At 42.3% G+C, this 21,814-nt stretch overlaps 1 protein-coding gene across 6 annotated transcripts in view; it reads right to left on the minus strand.

Moving 5' to 3' along the window:
- The window catches only part of NRDE2 (NRDE-2, necessary for RNA interference, domain containing), a 57,285-nt gene that overhangs the window by 33,936 nt on the left and 1,535 nt on the right, over nucleotides 1-21,814 (minus strand). For all 6 annotated transcript variants that reach the window (XR_003969663.2, XR_003969662.2, XR_003969661.2 and 3 more), the window contains exons 2-3: nucleotides 4,005-4,113; nucleotides 1,687-1,917 (exon numbers count right to left, since the gene is read on the minus strand). Coding sequence is in view for 3 of the 6 variants with exons in the window: in XM_030319773.2 (XP_030175633.1) it covers nucleotides 1,687-1,917; nucleotides 4,005-4,113 (340 nt within the window). In the remaining 3 variants the exon portion in view is untranslated. The remainder of the gene's footprint in view (nucleotides 1-1,686; nucleotides 1,918-4,004; nucleotides 4,114-21,814) is intronic.

Consider the following 21,814-nt stretch of genomic DNA (forward strand, 5'->3'; position numbering starts at 1 on the left):
CTACTTTCCCCACATCCTGGAAATACTCTCACAATGCATCAGTATCTTAGTCCTTGTCTCTATGGAAACAATTCCTCCAGGCCATCTTCCCAGGGAGAGGCTACAGAAGTTCAGATCGAGAAAATAAGAGAGCAACAATCGATTTTGATCTTAATGGGGATATTCTGCAAAGTATCAGTGAACTTAAAAATACCATTTGGATCACAGAAGTATCAAGAGGCTGTAAAGATCACCTCCGATGAGACTAAGCACAGGCTGAAAATAACTACCTTTCAAGTTCGAACGGTAGTTCCTGTGTGGGTTCAAGAAATCCTTTAAAATTCACTTTCCTCGACGGTAGGAAAAAAAGGACAGGTAGCTAATGGTGAGTTTTCAGAAGAAACGATGATTAATGTATTTTTCTTTGAAGACATACTGAAAGCAAAAATATCAGTAATTTACTCATTCACGTAACAAAACTGTATTGAGCGCTTACTACGTACTAGGCCCTGTGCCAAGCGCTGAGAGAACACAATGGCAAGCAAGACGGGAGTGATTCCTGCCCACAGAAATTCAGTCAAATTCAGAGCCCTTTTGCTGGATTCCCTTATTCTCCCCTCCTAGAGCAAATGTGGGTTACAGGTATAGCACCTGAGACACAGAGAGAGAGCTAAATCAATCTGTGTCTTCTGAGCCACAGAGGCCTGCAACGTTCTCCACGGTCTGATGGCAGAAGGACCCAGGAAGACAGCGGCATCTGCCTGTCTGATGGCAACTCTATGGGCAGAGTCCAGACTTACTCCAACACAGAGCTCTCACTGACCATCAGTGAGACTTCTAAGCATATGATGAAAGTAAATCATCCCTAAGAGTCAAAACTTCTTAAGAGCACTGCATTTTTTTTTTTTAAGTATGTCTTAAATTTTCTCTCTTCTAGCCCATATGAACAAAGGAAAGAAAAAAGTGAAGTGAGAAATCACTCAGGTAGTTTCACCACACACCACCTGTCACAGGCACCACAGGGAAAAGTGCCTCCCTGTGTGGGAGGCCAGGAGACGAGGCAGAGAGGAGCTGTGAGCACCTGTGCAGCCGCCGTGCTGTGGGACAATGTGAGCAACACGCTCACGGCAGACAGTGGAGCAAAATGTGGGGAGGAGTAAAGCCCCCAGGAAAGGAGACACTGTGGTCACGAGCTGGTCCACACTTTCAACAGGGGTTCTAAATAAATGTGGAGAAAAGGACAAAGGCAGCAATGGAGTGCTACATTAACCTCAACCAAAGAGTGTGTGTGTGTGTGTGTGTGTGTGTGTGCACATGTGGGGGTGATGCGAGCGATCGGAAGTGTGGGGGCCAACAGCCCCTCCCAGATGGGACCCTACACGACGCAGGAAAGTGGCCCATATTCCCAGGCTGTGCGTGGCCCATCCGCCATCTTTCAAAAACCCCAAAGACTTTTTGTCTGAATCAGATTTTGACACAACCATTACTGTGTCTCAATAACTTTTCTCAAATAAAATCATGACTCTAATTTTTTGTAATGAAACTTTTCTTCTAAATGCTAACCTAATGGTAGAGCTCTCTTTGGAGAGTTTTGGACTCCAGTTGACTAAGTGGCTAACCAGGCATTCAAACGTCTAATTTGTGGCAACAACTGAGGGGAAAAATTCAAACTTTGAAGTCATAGGTATTTACGAACAGAAAACCTACTTTGGTTTCTCGGATTCCTTTTTACTGTCTCTAATGCTTCTGGAAGCTTTATCCTTTTCAGAATCACTATCTGGCTCAGACCCACTGCTACTGGACCGCCCATGTTTTCTCCTGGTTTTCTTGTGGTGATGCTTCCTTTTCTTCTTTTTCTCTTTCTTCTTTTTTCTGCTTGTTTGTTTGGGCTTTTTGTTAGTGTCACTTTCATCCGAAGGCTCTGATTTCAGAGGGCTCCTGTTGGGGAAAATCAATATCAGAGTAATTTTCAAAAGAGAATTAGAAAGAAGACTATGTAAATAAGCAAATATGTAAAAGGGAACTCTGCAGTGCCTTCCTGGGTCACAACTCCCCTTAAGGACTTAAGAGTTGGACCTAAAACAACAGTAGGTGAAGAAATCCTAATTTCAACAGTTTCTAAACCTAGATGTGGGGCTCAAACTCATGAACCGCAAGATCATGACCTGAGCTGAAGCTGGACACTCAACTGATGGAGCCACCCAGGTGCCCCACATCTATACATTTTTGAAGGAAAGTAATCTACCAGTCATTTTATCAAATATAGTATTTTTTAAATAACATTATAAAAGGTTTATTTTCAGTCCTACATATTAAGGCAATATGTCCTTAATGATGAGGGAGGGTGGGGCAAGCTGAGGGCAAAATATGGGCTGGCACCCCGCCCCCCCAGGTGGGATATGTGTGATGTGCCTGGGACACGCCTGGCTCCCCAAGAACAGAGAAAGTGTTTAAGTGCTTGCCATGGTGATGTGGGACACTAAGGCAAATGAAAACTGAAATTCCCTTACTGCCTACAACCCATTGACAAGTCCTTGAAACTGGCAGGGTGACCTCCCTCTAGGAGCTCAGCTGCCTCCAGGATGACGCTTTGCTGGGGGCAAAAGACAACCTTGGCTTAACATTATCCCAACCTCGAGGATCCTGTAAGTCGACTTCCCTCATCCCACCTGCCCCGAGATATATGCTGGCAATCCTACTCCAAGCTTGTGCCCCACCCCCCATACATGTGAAGGGTCTCATAACTGAGGTTTTATTAAGCTGTAATAAGCGGCATTTCCCTAGCAACAGCCAGCCCCTCAAGGTCCTGGAAACCTTGCTTCCAAAATTCCTTAGAGACTTACTCTATCCCTGACCTCCTCCCAACCCGAGGGTATATAATGAGCTCCCCATCAGGACCCCAGTGCAGCTCTTCCTGCCCATGGGTCCTGTCCCCATGCTTTAATAAAATCAGCTTTATGCACCAAAGATGTCTTCAAGAGTTTGTTCTTGGCTGTCAGCTCCAGACCACCCCACCATCACCCCAAAACTTCATCACTTAATGCCAAAAAAAAGATTTCATTCTGGTCCTTGCGTTTAAAAGCTCCAAGGAGCTCTTCTGCATTACTGAAACACCTACAAACAACTGCCTCATGCATCAACTATTCTCAATTTCCAAAGGCTTCTTGTACTTTTAGAGTCCTGGCTTCCCAGGGTTCATCATCTTAATTAATGAGACCATCTAGTCCATATTTGCAAGAGAACTCATTTCTCAACTCAATGATCTACAACAATTTTTTTTTAATTTAAAACTTTTTTTAATGTTTATTTTTGAGGGGGAGAGAGAGAGAGAGAGAGAGAGAGGGAGCACGAGCAAACGGGGGAAGGGCAGAGAGAGAGAGAGAGACAGAGAGAGACAGAGAGAGAGACAGAGAGAGAGACAGAGAGAGAATCCAAAGCAGGCTCCAGGCTCTGAGCTGTCAGCACAGAGTCCGACGCGGGGCTTGAACCCACGAACTGTAAGATCATTACCTCAGCTGAAGTCGGACGCTTAACCGACTGAGCCACCCAGGCACCCCAACAACTTCTTTCAAAGCTTAGTCCAGATATGTGCCATTCTGCTTTCCCCAAAGTTTCCAGGAGATTTTATCCTACATTCTACCACACCAGCATCTTGTTTTTCCAAAACTGCTAAAAATGCAACTGAAGAGATATCTGAGTGACAATATTCTAAAGGTTACTAACGAGGTTAGTCAAGTTACTTAAAGAATCACAATGATGCCGTTTCCCTTGGGGCTTAATTATTGGCAGTAACTGTGTCTTGCACTTGCCACTGTAACGCAGGGGGAAAAATAGGTGCAGGGGGAAAAATAGAAAGAATTTAGGAATGAGGTAAGGAAAAACAGTCAAAGATCACCTCACTGCTTGAAGTGAAAAGAGTTCTAATTCGCTCTTTTATCACAGGGTTTACGGAGAAGCATTATTCAAACTAAGCTACAGACTACACACTGACAAAAACTGAAAATCCATCTTTCATAAAAACCTACCTTGTCAGAGGTGACCCTTCAGAAACCAGGGCTGTGGCCCCTTCAGTTTGTTGGCTCAGAGAGGTTATGGCTCCAGCACAAAAGCTTGGGTTGCTCAGCCAGTCTAATTCTGCACAGGCGAAAGAAAAAAGATCAATGAAGTGAGCTCGATGGGATTTCTAGAGCAGGCAATCCATCTTACTGGCTGACGTCCTAATTCACAGCCAGTGTCAGCCACACGTCGTGAACAGTCCTCAGAAGCCGAAGGGAATCCATGAAATTTTTATTTCCCGGGGCATGGGGCTCTAACACACTCTAAAATATTTAAGACCGAAATCCTCTTGTGATAGCAGGCTGTGGCTTAAGCAAAAGCCACATAACAAGCGTGGCTTAAAAAGCAACAAGGCTTTATGGATTCCATCCACACTTCAATGAGCAGGAACGCTTCCAAAGCACTGGGTTTTAATGACCTCGCATTTGATTCAGACAATTCCAAAAAGTTTAAAAATCAAAGCATGCACAAAAGCCTGCCATGCTTGATACTGTTACAGGAGATTAAGATATTTTTCTTTAAAAAACATTCTGTTTTGGGGGCACCTGGGTGGCTCAGTCGGTTAAGCATCCGACTCTGGCTCAGGTCATGATCCACAGTTTGCAAGTTCGAGCCCCGCTTTGGCTCTGTGCTGACAGCTGGGAGCCTGAAGCCTGCTTCGGATTCTGTGTCCCCCTCTCTCTCTGCCCCTTCCCCGCTCACACTCTCTCTGTCCCTCTCTCAAAAATAAACATTTAAAAAACAAAAACAAAACAAAAAAACAGTACTCCTCTTTGAAAATAAAAACACAAGCTGTCAACTTTTCCAATGCTAAAATTAAATAAAAATTAATAATGATTATCTCTGGGGGTGGTGAGATTAAACGTCAAAAATTTTTCCTCCATTAATTTTGAAGTCCTCTGGAATGAACTATTTCTTAATTACTAATTTTCTAACCTTTTAGGAGCCTTAGCTGTGAAGGAAAAAAAAAAAAAAAAAAAACAAACCCTGGGGCGGTGGCAGCAAGGGGGCTCCTGGGGGGGGGTTTGTATTTTGTCCTGTTTTGTTCTAGGACAAGGCCAGAGCATGTTCATGCGCTCAGGAGAAAGAACCCGTGAGATGGCTAAGTTAGGAGATGCACTTCCTAACAGTCATACTGGGATATCATCTATATACCATAAGGGTCACCCATTTAAAATGTACAATGCAAGGGGCGCCTGGGTGGCTCGGTCAGTTAAGCGTCTGATTCTTGATTTCGGCTCAGGTCATGATCTCATGGTTCGTGGATCCAAGCCCTGTGTCGGGCTCTGCGCTGACAGTGGGGAGCCTGCTTGGGGTTCTGTCTCTCTGCCCCTCCCCCAGCTCACATTCTCTCTCTCAAAATAAACATTCTTTTTAAATGTACAATTCAATGGTTTTTAGTATACAGTAAAATATTGGATTGCAAGTTACTTGTTCTGCGAGTGTTCCGCAAGACAAGCAAACATTTTTTTTTTTGAAATTTATTGTCAAATTGGTTTCCATACAACACCCAGTGCTCATCCCAAAAGGTGCCCTCCTCGATACCCATCACCCACCCTCCCCTCCCTCCCACCCCCCATCAGCCCTCAGTTTGTTCTGTTTTTAAGAGTCTCTTGGGATTCTGGGAAGATGGCGGCGTAGGACGCTGGACTCACCGCACGTCCTGCTGATCACTTAGATTCCACCTACACCTGCCTAAATAACCCAGAAAACCGCCAGAGGATTAGCAGAACGGAGTCACCGGACCCAAGTGCAGACGAGAGGCCCACGGAAGAGGGTAGGAAGGGCGGCGAGGCGGTGCGCGCTCCACGGACTGGCGGGAGGGAGCTGGGGCGGAAGGGCGGCTCGCCGGCCAAGCAGAACCCCCGAGTCCGGCTTGCAAAAGCGGAGGGGCCTGACAGACTGTGTTCAGACAGCAAGCGTGACTTAGCGTCTGGGAGGTCATAAGTTAACAGCTCTGCTCGGAAAGCGGGAAGGCTGGAGGACAAAGGGAGGGTGAGCTGCGGAGCCCCCGGACGACAGAGCTCAGTTTGGCGGGGAACAAAGGCGCTCGCCAGCGCCATCTCCCCCGCCCATCCCCCAGCCAAAATCCCAAAGGGAACCGGTTCTGGCCAGGGAAATTGCTCGCTCCGCGCAAACACCCAACTCTGTGCTTCTGCGGAGCCAAACCTCTGGCAGCGGATCTGACTCCCTCCAGCTGCCACAGGGCCCCTCCTGAAGTGGATCACCTAAGGAGAAGCGAGCTAAGCCTGCCCCCCCCCCCCCCGCCGCCGTGCACCTTGCCTTCCCACCCCAGCTAATACGCCAGATCCCCAGCATCACAAGCCTGGCAGTGTGCAAGTAGCCCAGACGGGCCACGCCACCCCACAGTGAATCCTGCCCCTAGGAGAGGGGAAGAGAAGGCACACACCAGTCTGACTGTGGCCCCAGCGGTGGGCTGGGGGCAGACATCAGGACCGACTGCGGCCCCGCCCACCAACTCCAGTTATACACCACAGCACAGGGGAAGTGCCCTGCAGGTCCTCACCACACCAGGGACTATCCAAAATGACCAGGCGGAAGAATTCCCCTCAGAAGAATCTCCAGGAAATAACAACAGCTAATGAGCTGATCAAAAAGGATTTAAATAATATAACAGAAAGTGAATTTAGAATAATAGTCATAAAATTAATCGCTGGGCTGGAAAACAGTATACAGGACAGCAGAGAATCTCTTGCTACAGAGATCAAGGGACTAAGGAACAGTCACGAGCAGCTGAAAAACGCTTTAAAGGAAATGCAAAACAAAATGCAAACCACCACGGCTCGGATGGAAGAGGCAGAGGAGAGAATAGGTGAACTAGAAGATAAAGTTATGGAAAAAGAGGAAGCTGAGAAAAAGAGAGATAAAAAAATCCAGGAGTATGAGGGGAAAATTAGAGAACTAAGTGATACACTAAAAAGAAATAATATACGCATAATTGGTATCCCAGAGGAGGAAGAGAGAGGGAAAGGTGCTGAAGGGGTACTTGAAGAAATCATAGCTGAGAACTTCCCTGAACTGGGGAAGGAAAAAGGCATTGAAATCCAAGAGGCACAGAGAACTCCCTTCAGACGTAACTTGAATCGATCTTCTGCACGACATATCATAGTGAAACTGGCAAAATACAAGGATAAAGAGAAAATTCTGAAAGCAGCAAGGGGTAAACGTGCCCTCACATATAAAGGGAGACCTATAAGACTCGTGACTGATCTCTCTTTTGAAACTTGGCAGGCCAGAAAGAATTGGCACGAGATTTTCAGGGTGCTAGACAGAAAAAATATGCAGCCGAGAATCCTTTATCCAGCAGGTCTGTCATTTAGAATAGAAGGAGAGATAAAGGTCTTCCCAAACAAACAAAAACTGAAGGAATTTGTCACCACTAAACCAGCCCTACAAGAGATCCTAAGGGGGACCCTGTGAGACAAAGGACCAGAGACATCACTACAAGCATAAAACATACAGACATTACAATGACTCTAAACCCGTATCTTTCTATAATAACACTGAATGTAAATGGATTAAATGCGCCAACCAAAAGACATAGGGTATCAGAATGGATAAAAAAACAAGACCCATCTATTTGCTGTCTACAAGAGACTCATTTTAGACCTGAGGACACCTTTAGATTCAGAGTGAGGGGATGGAGAACTATTTATCATGCTACTGGAAGCCAAAAGAAAGCTGGAGTAGCCATACTTATATCAGACAAACTAGACTTTAAATTAAAGGCTGTAACAAGAGATGAAGAAGGACATTATATAATAGTTACAGGGTCTATCCATCAGGAAGAGCTAACAATTATAAATGTCTATGCACCGAATACCGGAGCCCCCAAATATATAAAACAATTACTCATAAACAGAAGCAACCTTATTGATAAGAATGTGGTAATTGCAGGGGACTTTAACACCCCACTTACAGAAAAGGATAGATCATCTAGACACACGGTCAGTAAAGAAACAAGGGCCCTGAATGAGACATTGGATCAGATGGACTTGACAGATATATTTAGAACTCTGCATCCCAAAGCAACAGAATATACTTTCTTCTCGAGTGCACATGGAACATTCTCCAAGATAGATCATATACTGGGTCACAAAACAGCCCTTCATAAGTTTACAAGAATTGAAATTATACCATGCATACTTTCAGACCACAATGCTGTGAAGCTTGAAATCAACCACAGGAAAAAGTCTGGAAAGCCTCCAAAAGCATGGAGGTTAAAGAACACCCTACTAACGAATGAGTGGGTCAACCAGGCAATTAGAGAAGAAATCAAAAAATATATGGAAACAAACGAAAATGAAAATACAACAATCCAAACGCTTTGGGACGCAGCGAAGGCAGTCCTGAGAGGGAAATACATTGCAATCCAGGCCTATCTCAAGAAACAAGAAAAATCCCAAATACAAAATCTAACAGCACACCTAAAGGAAATAGAAGCAGAACAGCAAAGGCAGCCTAAACCCAGCAGAAGAAGAGAAATAATAAAGATCAGAGCAGAAATAAACAATATAGAATCTAAAAAAACTGTAGAGCAGATCAACGAAACCAAGAGTTGGTTTTTTGAAAAAATAAACAAAATTGACAAACCTCTAGCCAGGCTTCTCAAAAAGAAAAGGGAGATGACCCAAATAGATAAAATCATGAATGAAAATGGAATTATTACAACCAATCCCTCAGAGATACAAACAACTATCAGGGAATACTATGAAAAATTATATGCCAACAAATTGGACAACCTGGAAGAAATGGACAAATTCCTGAACACCCACACTCTTCCAAAACTCAATCAGGAGGAAAGAGAAAGCTTGAACAGACCCATAACCAGCGAAGAAATTGAATCGGTTATCAAAAATCTCCCAACAAATAAGAGTCCAGGACCAGATGGCTTCCCAGGGGAGTTCTACCAGACGTTTAAAGCAGAGATAATACCTATCCTTCTCAAGCTATTCCAAGAAATAGAAAGGGAAGGAAAACTTCCAGACTCATTCTATGAAGCCAGTATTACTTTGATTCCTAAACCAGACAGAGACCCAGTAAAAAAAGAGAACTACAGGCCAATATCCCTGATGAATATGGATGCAAAAATTCTCAATAAGATACTAGCAAATCGAATTCAACAGCATATAAAAAGAATTATTCACCATGATCAAGTGGGATTCATTCCTGGGATGCAGGGCTGGTTCAACATTCGCAAATCAATCAACGTGATACATCACATTAACAAAAAAAAAGAGAAGAACCATATGATCCTGTCAATCGATGCAGAAAAGGCCTTTGACAAAATCCAGCACCCTTTCTTAATAAAAACCCTTGAGAAAGTCGGCATAGAAGGAACATACTTAAAGATCATAAAAGCCATTTATGAAAAGCCCATAGCTAACATCATCCTCAACGGGGAAAAACTGAGAGCTTTTTCCCTGAGATCAGGAACACGACAGGGATGCCCACTCTCACCGCTGTTGTTTAACATAGTGCTGGAAGTTCTAGCATCAGCAATCAGACAACAAAAGGAAATCAAAGGCATCAAAATTGGCAAAGATGAAGTCAAGCTTTCGCTTTTTGCAGACGACATGATATTATACATGGAAAATCCGATAGACTCCACCAAAAGTCTGCTAGAACTGATACATGAATTCAGCAAAGTTGCAGGATACAAAATCAATGTCCAGAAATCAGTTGCATTCTTATACACTAACAATGAAGCAACAGAAAGACAAATAAAGAAAATGATCCCATTCACAATTGCACCAAGAAGCATAAAATACCTAGGAATAAATCTAACCAAAGATGTAAAGGATCTGTATGCTGAAAACTATAGAAAGTTTATGAAGGTAATTGAAGAAGATTTAAAGAAATGGAAAGACATTCCCTGCTCATGGATTGGAAAAATAAATATTGTCAAAATGTCAATACTACCCAAAGCTATCTACACATTCAATGCAATCCCAATCAAAATTGCACCAGCATTCTTCTCGAAATTAGAACAAGCAATCCTAAAATTCATATGGAACCACAAAAGGCCCCGAATAGCCAAAGGAATTTTGAAGAAGACCAAAGCAGGAGGCATCACAATCCCAGACTTTAGCCTCTACTACAAAGCTGTCATCATCAAGACAGCATGGTATTGGCACAAAAACAGACACACAGACCAATGGAATAGAATAGAAACCCCAGAACTAGACCCACAAACGTATGGCCAACTCATCTTTGACAAAGCAGGAAAGAACATCCAATGGAAAAAAGACAGCCTCTTTAACAAATGGTGCTGGGAGAACTGGACAGCAACATGCAGAAGGTTGAAACTAGACCACTTTCTCACACCATTTACAAAAATAAACTCAAAATGGATAAAGGACCTAAATGTGAGACAGGAAACCATCAGAACCTTAGAGGAGAAAGCAGGAAAAGACCTCTCTGACCTCAGCCGTAGCAATCTCTTACTCGACACATCCCCAAAGGCAAGGGAATTAAAAGCAAAAGTGAATTACTGGGACCTTATGAAGATAAAAAGCTTCTGCACAGCAAAGGAAACAACCAACAAAACTAAAAGGCAACCAACGGAATGGGAAAAGATATTTGCAAATGACATATCGGACAAAGGGCTAGTATCTAAAATCTATAAAGAGCTCACCAAACTCCACACCCGAAAAACAAATAACCCAGTGAAGAAATGGGCAGAAAACATGAATAGACACTTCTCTAAAGAAGACATCCAGATGGCCAACAGGCACATGAAAAGATGTTCAGCGTCGCTCCTTATCAGGGAAATACAAATCAAAACCACACTCAGGTATCACCTCACGCCAGTCAGAGTGGCCAAAATGAACCAATCAGGAGACTATAGATGCTGGAGAGGATGTGGAGAAACGGGAACCCTCTTGCACTGTTGGTGGGAATGCAAATTGGTGCAGCCGCTCTGGAAAGCAGTGTGGAGGTTCCTCAGAAAATTAAAAATAGACCTACCCTATGACCCAGCAATAGCACTGCTAGGAATTTATCCAAGGGATACAGGAGTACTGATGCATAGGAGCACTTGTACCCCAATGTTCATAGCAGCACTCTCAACAATAGCCAAATTATGGAAAGAGCCTAAATGTCCATCAACTGATGAATGGATAAAGAAATTGTGGTATATATACACAATGGAATACTACGTGGCAATGAGAAAAAATGAAATATGGCCTTTTGTAGCAACGTGGATGGAACTGGAGAGTGTAATGCTAAGTGAAATAAGCCATACAGAGAAAGACAGATACCATATGGTTTCACTCTTATGTGGATCCTGAGAAACTTAACAGGAACCCATGGGGGAGGGGAAGGAAAAAAAAAAAAAAAGAGGTTAGAGTGGGAGAGAGCCAAAGCATAAGAGACTGTTAAAAACTGAGAACAAACTGAGGGTTGATGGGGGGTGAGAGGGAGGGGAGGGTGGGTGATGGGTATTGAGGAGGGCACCTTTTGGGATGAGCACTGGGTGTTGTATGGAAACCAATTTGTCAATAAATTTCATATTAAAAAAAAAAAAGAGTCTCTTATGCTTTGGCTCTCTCCCACTCTAACCTTTTTTTTTTTTTCCTTCCCCTCCCCCATGGGTTTCTGTTAAGTTTCTAAGGATCCACCTAAGAGTGAAAACATATGGTATCTGTCTTTCTCTGTATGGCTTATTTCACTTAGCATAACACTCTCCAGTTCCATCCACATTGCTACAAAGGGCCGTATTTCATTCTTTCTCATTGCTACGTAGTATTCTTTCTCATTGCTACGTAGTACTCCATTGTGTATATAAACCACAATTTCTTTATCCATTCATCAGTTGATGGACATTTAGGCTCTTTCCATAATTTGGCTATTGTTGAGAGTGCTGCTATAAACATTGGGGTACAAGTGCCCCTCTGCATCAGTACTCCTGTATCCCTTGGGTAAATTCCTAGCAGTGCTACTGCTGGGTCATAGGGTAGGTCTATTTTTAATTTTCTGAGGAATCTCCACACCGTTTTCCAGAGTGGCTGCACCAATTTGCATTCCCACCAACAGTGCAAGAGGGTTCCCATTTCTCCACATCTTCTCCAGCATCTATAGTCTCCTGATTTGTTCATTTTGGCCACTCTGACTGGCGTGAGGTGATATCTGAGTGTGGTTTTGATTTGTATTTCCCTGATGAGGAGCGACGTTGAGCATCTTTTCATGTGCCTGTTGGCCATCCGGATGTCTTCTTTAGAGAAGTGTCTGTTCATGGTTTCTGCCCATTTCTTCATTGGATTATTTGTTTCTCGGGTGTGGAGTTTTTTGAGCGCTTTATAGATTTTGGATACTAGCCCTTTGTCCGATATGTCATTTGCAAATATCTTTTCCCATTCCGTTGGTTGCCTTTTAGTTTTGTTGGTTGTTTCCTACAAGCAAACATTTCTAGTAAATTTTAACCTGATAAACAAACGGTGTCTTACAATACAAGTAGTACGTGATTCAGAATGTCACATGATCACAACTGAGCCAATGGTTCCTCTCTCTCTCTCTCTCTCTCTCTCTCTCTCTCTCTCTCTCACTGAGGGATTGTGGGTGATCTCCCATGCTCGGTCTCAGGCCGTGGTGTCTGGAAGAAATCAGTGATTGTTCAGAACGTTGGAAGGTGCCCACGACTGGTACTAGTGTATTTTTTGTCACTTCAAAGCACCTACAGACAGTCCTCTGCTTTTCCATTCAAGAGTAAGCTTAGGAATGCTTAGCTTCATTCTAGGTCAGGCTCCTTGCAGATATAGACGCTTTCCTCTGCTGCCTTATTGCCAGTTACATTAAATACAGTATATGACAAGAGTTCATTAATACTGTAGTCAACTTCCGTGTGAGCGTATACAACAGCCCCATGCAGAAAAAGATTCCACTGAGCCAACAGACAGCAGTGATTCCATTAGTGATAGTGAAACTCGTCCTACACAATAACCCTCCTCTCTCGTCTCCCTCACACCAGCCACGAAGGTTTTCAAAGGTAAGTACAGGTTAATTTATTTTTCTTTATATGTTTTCTTTATTATTTTGTATTATATTATGGTACTGTATCATTTATGTGAATATTTTGGGGTTGTGGAATCATCTGAGTTTCCATGATTTCTCATGAAGAGATTCACTTTGCTACACAAGTGCTTTGGATTACAACCATGTTTCCAGAACAAATCATACTTGCAAACCAAGGTTTTACTATATTTAGAACTGGGCAGGGCACCTGGCTGGCTGAGTCGGTGGAGTGTGCAACTCTTTTTAAAAAAAATTTTTTTAACATTTATTTATTATTGAGAGACAGAGGGAGACAGAGCATGAGCATGGGAAGGACAAAGAGAGAGGGAGACACAGAATCCGAAGCAGATTCCAGGCTCTGAGCTGTCAGCACAGAGTCCAACGTGGGGCTCAAACTCACAAACCGCTAGATCATGACCTGAGCCGAAGTCAGACACTTAACTGACTGAGCCGCCCAGGTGCCCCTGGAGTGTGCAACTCTTAACCCCAGGGTCATGAATTCCAGCTCCGTGTTGGGCATAGGGTTTACTTAAAAAAATATATATTTTAAGTAAAAAATATCTGTGTTTTAGATTATATATATATATATATGCTTGTGTGTGTGTATATATGTATATGCATATATATGTACATATATATAGATATGTATTATGTATATACACATATATATACATGTATATACACATATATATGTGTGTGTGTGTGTGTATATATATATACATATATATATAATTGTTCAATTATCACCATAATTTTAGAACATTTTCATCATCCCAAAAAGAAACCCCAGACCTATTGGCAGTCACCATCACTCATCTCTGGCTCTCCCACCCCCAGGCAACCACTAATCTGTCTCTACAAATTTGCCTGTTTGGGACAATATGATTTTTTTTTTTTTTTAATTTGAGACAAACAGAGGGGGAGAGGGAGGGAGAGAATCTTAAGCAGGCTCCACACTCAGCACAGAGTCCGACACAGGGCTCGATCTCACGACTACGAGATCATGACCCAAGCTGAAATTAAGAGTCAGATGCTTAACCGACTGAGTCACCCAGGCGCCCCCAGGACATTTAATATGAGATCATACAGCATACAGTCTTTTGTAACTGGCTTCTTCTACTTTGCATAATGTTTTCAAGGTTCATCCATACTGTAGCATGTATTAGTAGCCGTTCCTTTTTATCGGCAAATAATATTCCATTTTACGGGTAAATCACATTTTGTCCACTGATCAGCTAATGGACGCTTGGGTTGTTTCCCTTTTTTGGGTGTTATGAACAATGCAGCTATAAACATTCATGTACAAGTTTTTATATGGACACATGTTTTCATTTCTCTTGGCTAGACAGCCAGAATCGCTGGGTCATGTGGTGACTCATGCTTAGCATTTTAAGGAAATGCCAGACTGGTTTCCAAAGTGGCTGCACCAGTTTACGTGCCCGTTAACAATGTAGAAGGATTCTAATTTCTCCAAATCCTTGGCAACTTGTTATAGATTATAGTCATCCTAGTAGGTGTGATGTCTTTTCTCATCGTGCTGCTGGTTTCCATTTCTCTGGTGACTAATGATGCTAAGCATCTTTTCATGTGTTTATTGGCTAATATTTGAACAGAAATAGTCAAATACTTTGCCCATTTTTTAATTGGGTTGTCTTTTTAGTATTGGGTTGGCAGAGTGCTTTACATATTCTTTGTTCTAGTCCCTGATGGTTACTGCATCTTAGGAGGAAGGAACAGAATGTGTGCCCGTGATGACAGGTACTTTGTTTTACTCAACTGCTGTATCCATGGGACCATGAGCAATGCCTCGCATAACATCAGGAGGCGTTTAATAAATATTTGTGGAAAAGAGGGGAGACAGGGAGGGAGGGAGGAAAATTCCTAAGGAGGAAAGGGACATTAAAACAAAAGGGAAAGAGAAGGATTGTAACTCTTTAAGTGCCTACTGTAGGCTAAACACCACGTAAAGCACTTTACATTCTCGTTATACCTTTTAAGCATCAAAACAATCTTCTTTGGGAGGTATTACAATCTATATTGTACAGAAGGAAACTAAAGCTCAAAGGAATTAGGTAATTTGTAAGGTCATACCCACTGAGGGCTACACAGCTGTTCGTGCAGTCTCTTTCCTACTGTTTCCTTTTCCTTCTGCGGTCTGGATCTGATCCCTGGCAAGAGGTATGTGAAAAGTTTCTGTAGCTCACTGAGATCATGATTATTGCCAAAACAACCGCATTGTGTCATGAACAAAGGAAAGGACGGAACAAGCAATATGCAAAGAGAGGTGCTCTCAACATATATTTTACATACATATACATATTACATATTTTACATAAATATTTGAGACAGTGAGGACAGCGTGGAGGAAATGTAAAGAAACACAGAGGTCAAAACAACATAAAGTGTGTAACTCTCCAAAGTCCTTCAGAAGTCCTCCAAAAATAAGAAAAAGGGTTTTTAAGGAAACAATCAAGGCTTTGCCAAATGAGACCACTGTGGGAAAAAAAGTAATGTTTACAGAACTAAAACGCTTGGGGTTCTAACCCAAATCATAACTGACCTTCTCTGTGACCTTCATTTCAATCAAATGACCTTTTGTCGGGGCAAATGGTATTTCTACCTGACAAGTTACTGCTTACTGCTTTTTTTTTTTTTTTTTTTGGTCCTGGTAGCACATTAGCAGTGAACATGCATGGAATATTAGAAGTAATCATCACTGGATGTTAGGCATGCAGGAATTTTGGAGATAATCAGTTGAGGGATTTTAAAACTTTTTTTTAGCTAAAGAAAACGCCGCTTAAACAAAATCTTCCCGAGAAGCCCAACCTACAGAACAGCAAAAGCAGGGATGCTTCCTGGGGTTCAGAGGGAGGGGGCAGGTCTGAGAAGGCTCTCCAGAGCACAGCCCGGGCACCACTCCCCCATTTACAGAACAACATGGGAGGTCCGAAGAAGTCCAGTCCTCTGGCCAAGGGCACACACCCAAGGCTCGATCTGCACTCTGCCCAGTTCTCTCCACCATACACCGTGGAGATTTTCATTCTGTGATCTCATTACCTGCGGGGCCGTCTTCCCACTTCATTCTAAGGTCCACAGCTCAAATCCTTACAGGGACCAGGGGCGCCTGGGTGGCTCAGTTGGTTAAGCACCTGACTCCAGCTCGGGTCATGATCTCACAGTTCGAAGTTGGAGCCCCGCAACGCGCTCTCTGCTGTCAGCACTGAGCCCATTTTGAATCCTCTAGTCCCCCCCTCTCTCTCTGCTCTTCCCGCCCCCCCCCAAATAAACAAACATTAAAAGAAAAAAAAAAGGCTGACTAAAGAAAATCTTTACAGAGACTGGATTAGTAATGATTCCTGTGATAGCACAGAGAATGAAAAAAAGAAAAAGACAAAAATATTTTGCCAAATAAGGAAATTGGTTTACAACTCTTACATCCGAGTTTTCAGCTCCCACCCTCCTCCTATCCCTTCCTTTCCAAGCTAAGTGCAACATGAGGGCAGAGGTCATGACTACTCACTCCTGTATTCCCAACCCCTAGCACAGGGCCTTGGCACAAAGCAACTGGGATCAATAAATATTTGTTGAAAAAACAAAATGAGTGAGGATCTGAGCCATATCTTCCTATCTTTGTATCCCCAGCACCTAATATACTGAACTGAAGCAATTTGAGATTGTCAAAAGTATGCCATTATCTAGGTATAAAGTACAACCATTTTAATTCTTCCAGTCTTCACTGCAAATGGAGATTGAATCATTAAAGAATGAAGTACTGAATACCCACTATGTGGCCAGGCACAGTCCTAGGCTTTCGGGGTAGAGAGTGACTAAGGCAGGCCAGGTCTCTCTGCTCATATGGTATTTATACTTAATCATAACCTTACTGTTCACATAACACATGTGCATTGTGAAATTAAATTTTGGCTATATGGAATCCTGGAGAAAGTTATCTGAGATTAAACAATGCTTTATTAATCAGAATGCAGTCTTTTTCTATATTTACTTACATCCTCACAATTTACAAGTTCCTTTGACAGAAGTCAAATATGTATTTAGATAATTATATCAACAAATATTATGTATTTAGATAGTTACATCAACACCATGCAGGATGTAACATATTACGGACAGGTTGAGCAGGATACAACATGCTTGGGTTTAAATGGAGAAGCTGCCTGGCTGACAAACCTTTTGTCCCTGCAGGCTGGTAAATGAGCATAGGTTGAACCTGCCTGGAAATGAGCACTCTGCTACACACACACACACACACACACACACACACACACACACACACACACACTCCTAAGAAAGGAAGCATGGAAGCATCAGGCAAAAAAACACTTTAGGAGCTTTAGAGCCTGGCTGGCTCAGTCGGTAAAGCATCTGAATCTTGATTTCAGCTCAGGTCATGTTCTCACAGTTTGTGAGTTTGAGCCCCGTGTCCGGCTCTGCACTGACATCACAGAGCCTGCTTGGGATTCTCTCTCTCTCCCTCTCTGTGACTCTACCCTAATCAAATGCACGCACTCTCTCCCTCCAGATAAACAAATAAAAAAAAAAAAAAAAGAAGAACCACAGCATGTGTAATTTTACAGAAAATTATATAATGAATCATCAGTAAGTTGACATTCTTTTTATCACAAGTTTATTATATAATGCTATCTCTCCATCACTAGTGAAAATGCTTTAATTCAATTCCACTGGATACAGGGATGAAGAAATCACCACGAACAGATTTAAAAATTTTTTAACATTTTTTGAATCACAACTGGATGAAATATCCAAGTTCACCCCCTTCCCATTCTATTGTAATAAAATAGCACTGATTCACTGGTTTAAGTGAACTCAGGTGAGCACCACCCCTCCAGGAATCATTCAAAAAGGCATTTCTAAGGCTGACTATAACAAACGAACATATATATTAGGGAAGGGGATTGTCCCTTTAGTAAGACTGAGTCAAGCTCTTCATTTTGATCGAAACCTTTATTTTCTGACAAGGAAACTGAGGGAGGAAACATTTGTTCAGAAAGCTCCAGCAAACATGGCTAAGCACTGAGTTTAAGGTGATTACAGAGAACCTAACCAAAGTCAGCCCTTCTACAGAGCTAACCTACAATTTGAAGAGAACCCAGGGATCCCAAAAGTAATGTTTAAACGACCCAACCCCCAACATTCTAATATCACAGTGTGACTCAGAACACAAGTCTTTGAGTCAGAAGGAGCTGTGTTCAAATACTGGCCTTACCGTTTACTGGTTGGGCAACTCTTAACAAAATATTTAATCTCTAAGTCTCTCTTTCCTTTCATTCGGCATATTTTATTTTATTTTTATTTCTTATTTCTAGGAGCTAGGAACACAAAGCAAACAAGACAAACCCAACCTGACTCTCAGGGTACTGACACACTGGCAGTCACACACAACGTGACAAATGTCAAGATAAAGAAAATACATGGGGTACAAGGAGAGCACATGGTCCCAACCAGGTATGGGTCAGAGAAGGCTGCCTGGGAGAACATCTCCGTCGAGACCTGAAGGATGAGGGTAATCTGCTAGGGAGAGTCTGGGCAGAGGAAATGGCTGCTACAAAGGCCTGAAAGTGCAAACACAGGGCTCTGGGAAACAGCAAGCTATTATGTCTGGACCCCTGGGAGGGAGAGCAACTGGGGGCAAAAGGAAGCTGGAGAGGTTAGGGGCCTTCAAAAGGTGTCAGAGTTTGGGCTTCTCCTAACAGCCACAGACAGACAGTAGACAGCTCCGAACAAGAGTGACAAAGTCAGAGCCAGGGTTCTAAAGATCAGCAGCCAAGAGGAGTATTTAAGAGCACGTGTTTTGGGGGTGCCTGGGTGGCTCAAGCCATGATCTCACGGTTCATGAGGTCGAGCCCCGCATCGGGCTCGCTGCTGTCAGTGCAGAGCCCGCTTCGGATCCTCTGTCCCCCCATCTCTCTGCCCCTGCCCCACTTCCGCTTTCTCTCTCAAAAATAAAAGAATAAATTAAGAAAAAAAAGAGCACGGGTTTTGAAGCTGGACTGCCTGAGCTCAGATCCTGGTTCTGAGGCTGAAAAAAGGACGGCCATAAAGAAGGATGAGATCTTGCCATTTGGGACAACATAAATGGACCGAAAGGGCTATCATGCTAAGTGAAGTCAGAGAAACAAAAATACCACACGATTTCACTTCTGTGTAGAATCTACAAGACAAATGAATAAACAAACAAAAAGCAGGGGCTCCTGGGTGGCTCAGTCAGTGGAGCGTCAGACTTTGGCTCAGGTCGTGATCTCACCATTTGTGAGTTCGAGCCCCACATCGGGCTCGCTACTGTCAGCACGGAGCTTGCTTTGGATCCTCTGTCTGCCTCTCTCTCTCTCTGCCCCTCCCCTGCTTGCACTCTCTCTAAACAAAACATTTTTAAAAATTTTTTTAAAAATAAAAAGAAAACAAACAAAAAGCAGAATCAAACTTCTAAATACAAAGATCTGATGTTGCCAAGGGGGGGATGGGAGGATGGGCAAAATGGGTGAAGGGGAGTGGGAGATACAGGCTTACAGTTATGGGATGAATAAATCACAGCAAGAAAAGGCACAGCATAGAGAATGTAGTCAATGGGATTGTAATAGTGTTGCACTGTGACAGATGATGGCTACACTTGCAGTGAGCATAGCGTAAGGTATGGAGTTGTTGAATCACCATGTTGTACATCTGAAACTAAGGTAACACTGTGTGTCTACTGAAATCCAAATATAAAAGGAAGTCCGGTGCTTCTATGTACAAAAGAAGACCAGAAACAGTGTAAATGTCCTTAACAGAGGATTGTTTGAATAAACCATGTGACATCACACGATGATGTTCTGTGCATCAGTCAAAAGAAATGAGGAAGATCTCATACTATGCTGTACGGTGATCTCTGGGATTCAAGCTAAAATGCAGACCAGTAGGCATTAAAGAAGGGAATATAGTCACTCATATTAAGGGAGAAAAAAAATGGAAGGATATCATTGACTAATTAAAATTCTAACTTGCAGAGTAAGGAAAGTAACAGGCTGGAGGAACAAAGATGGAAGCCTTTATTTCTCTGGATATACCCGGTTTACATTTTCAACCTCAGAACCATGTAAATGTTTCACAACACTATAAAACAGGACCGATTCAAAAAGAAGAAAAAAGCAATCCCTAAAAATTAAAAATATACCTAACTGTATAACAAACTGTTGATAACACCACAGAGAATTACTTCAAGTGATCTTAAAACACAGTAATTTGACCACACATCTGCTGCAGGATAGGTCCTAAGGACAAAAAGAATCACAAAGAAATACTAAACTATTTTTTAAGCTTATTTCTTGAGAGAGGGAGAGAGAGAGCATGACAGCATGCATGAGGAAGGGGTGAGAGAGAGAGAGAGAGAGAGAGAGAGAGAGAGAAGGAGAAACCCAAGCAGGCTCTGCACCATCAGCACGGAGCTGACGTGGGGCTCGAACCCACGAACCAGGGATCATGACCTGAGCCAAAATCAAGAGGTGGACGCTTAACCTACTGAGCCATCCAGGCGCCCCAAACTATTTAGTATTAGTCACAATACTACTGTTATTTTTAACATATACATAATTGTATTGATGGCATTAGGAACTAAGATTTTCAGTGTAAGAAGAAATACAAATATTAAATTACAAATTTATATACAAATTACATATTACATAATAAAAAGAAATTAAGTAAAAATCTCACGATCTTCAATTTGGCCCGGAAATATCACTGTGAATTCATGATGTATTTTTCTCTTCCTGGTTTTGACCACTGAAAATGTCTAGAAATAATGGCAACCCAGTGCAACTAGCACTCCGAACACCAATTTGTGGTTTCAACCTCCCCGAACCATTTTCCACTAAAAGAAACAATGGTTTTTAGAGAAACAGCCAGTTCCAGGCCATAATGGAACATATAAGTGATGAGCTCTGGGCATCCTTTAGACCAGAAAGCAAGAAAGCAATTAAAGACATCTGGGTCATGTCAAAAAAACACATACCAACTTAATTAGACTCCCATTAGCCACGGATGGGACAATGTGAGCAATAGAAAAAATATCTGCAATGGATTGAAATATAAGTGTTAAAAATTCAATAGTCTGTAACGAAAGCAGGGGAAAAAAGAAACACCTAATTGGTCACCTCTAAAAATTGTAAGGACCCCAACTCATTTTCTGAAAATTGGCAAAGAGAACACATCAAGCATTGTCGTTCCTGCCAGAACTGTATTTCAGGGTATCCCAATAGTGTTGACAGGAAGTTTATAGAATAATTGTCACCTCGGTCAATAGCAAATACCCCAACGAAGTATTTTCAGTTAAAAACATTATACCTGAATCTAATTAACTCTCTAGATCTAATTGCCAGCTCATAGGCAATACTGGGATAGAGAAGCATGCTAAAGGACACCAGGAGGATTTGGTGGGAAATGTCCATAGGACAGATGACTCAGTGTCCTCAACAAATAAATCACAAGGGAAAATGGAGGGGAAGGAGAAACTGTTTTATATTAAAAAGAGACTTAAGAGATATATCTACAAAATACACTGTTGTATCTTTTTTGGATCCTGACTTGAACCAACATTAAAAGACCATTTGCAAGACAAGTCGGGAAATCTGAACAGACTAGAAATTAGATGACATTAAAGAATTACACTTAATTTCATTAAGTGATGCTTAGATTTTTTTTTCATAAAAAGCTCTTTTACAAACACTATCCTGAT

This window comes from Lynx canadensis, chromosome B3 (genome assembly GCF_007474595.2).
Source record: "Lynx canadensis isolate LIC74 chromosome B3, mLynCan4.pri.v2, whole genome shotgun sequence".
Classification (NCBI taxonomy): domain Eukaryota; kingdom Metazoa; phylum Chordata; class Mammalia; order Carnivora; family Felidae; genus Lynx; species Lynx canadensis.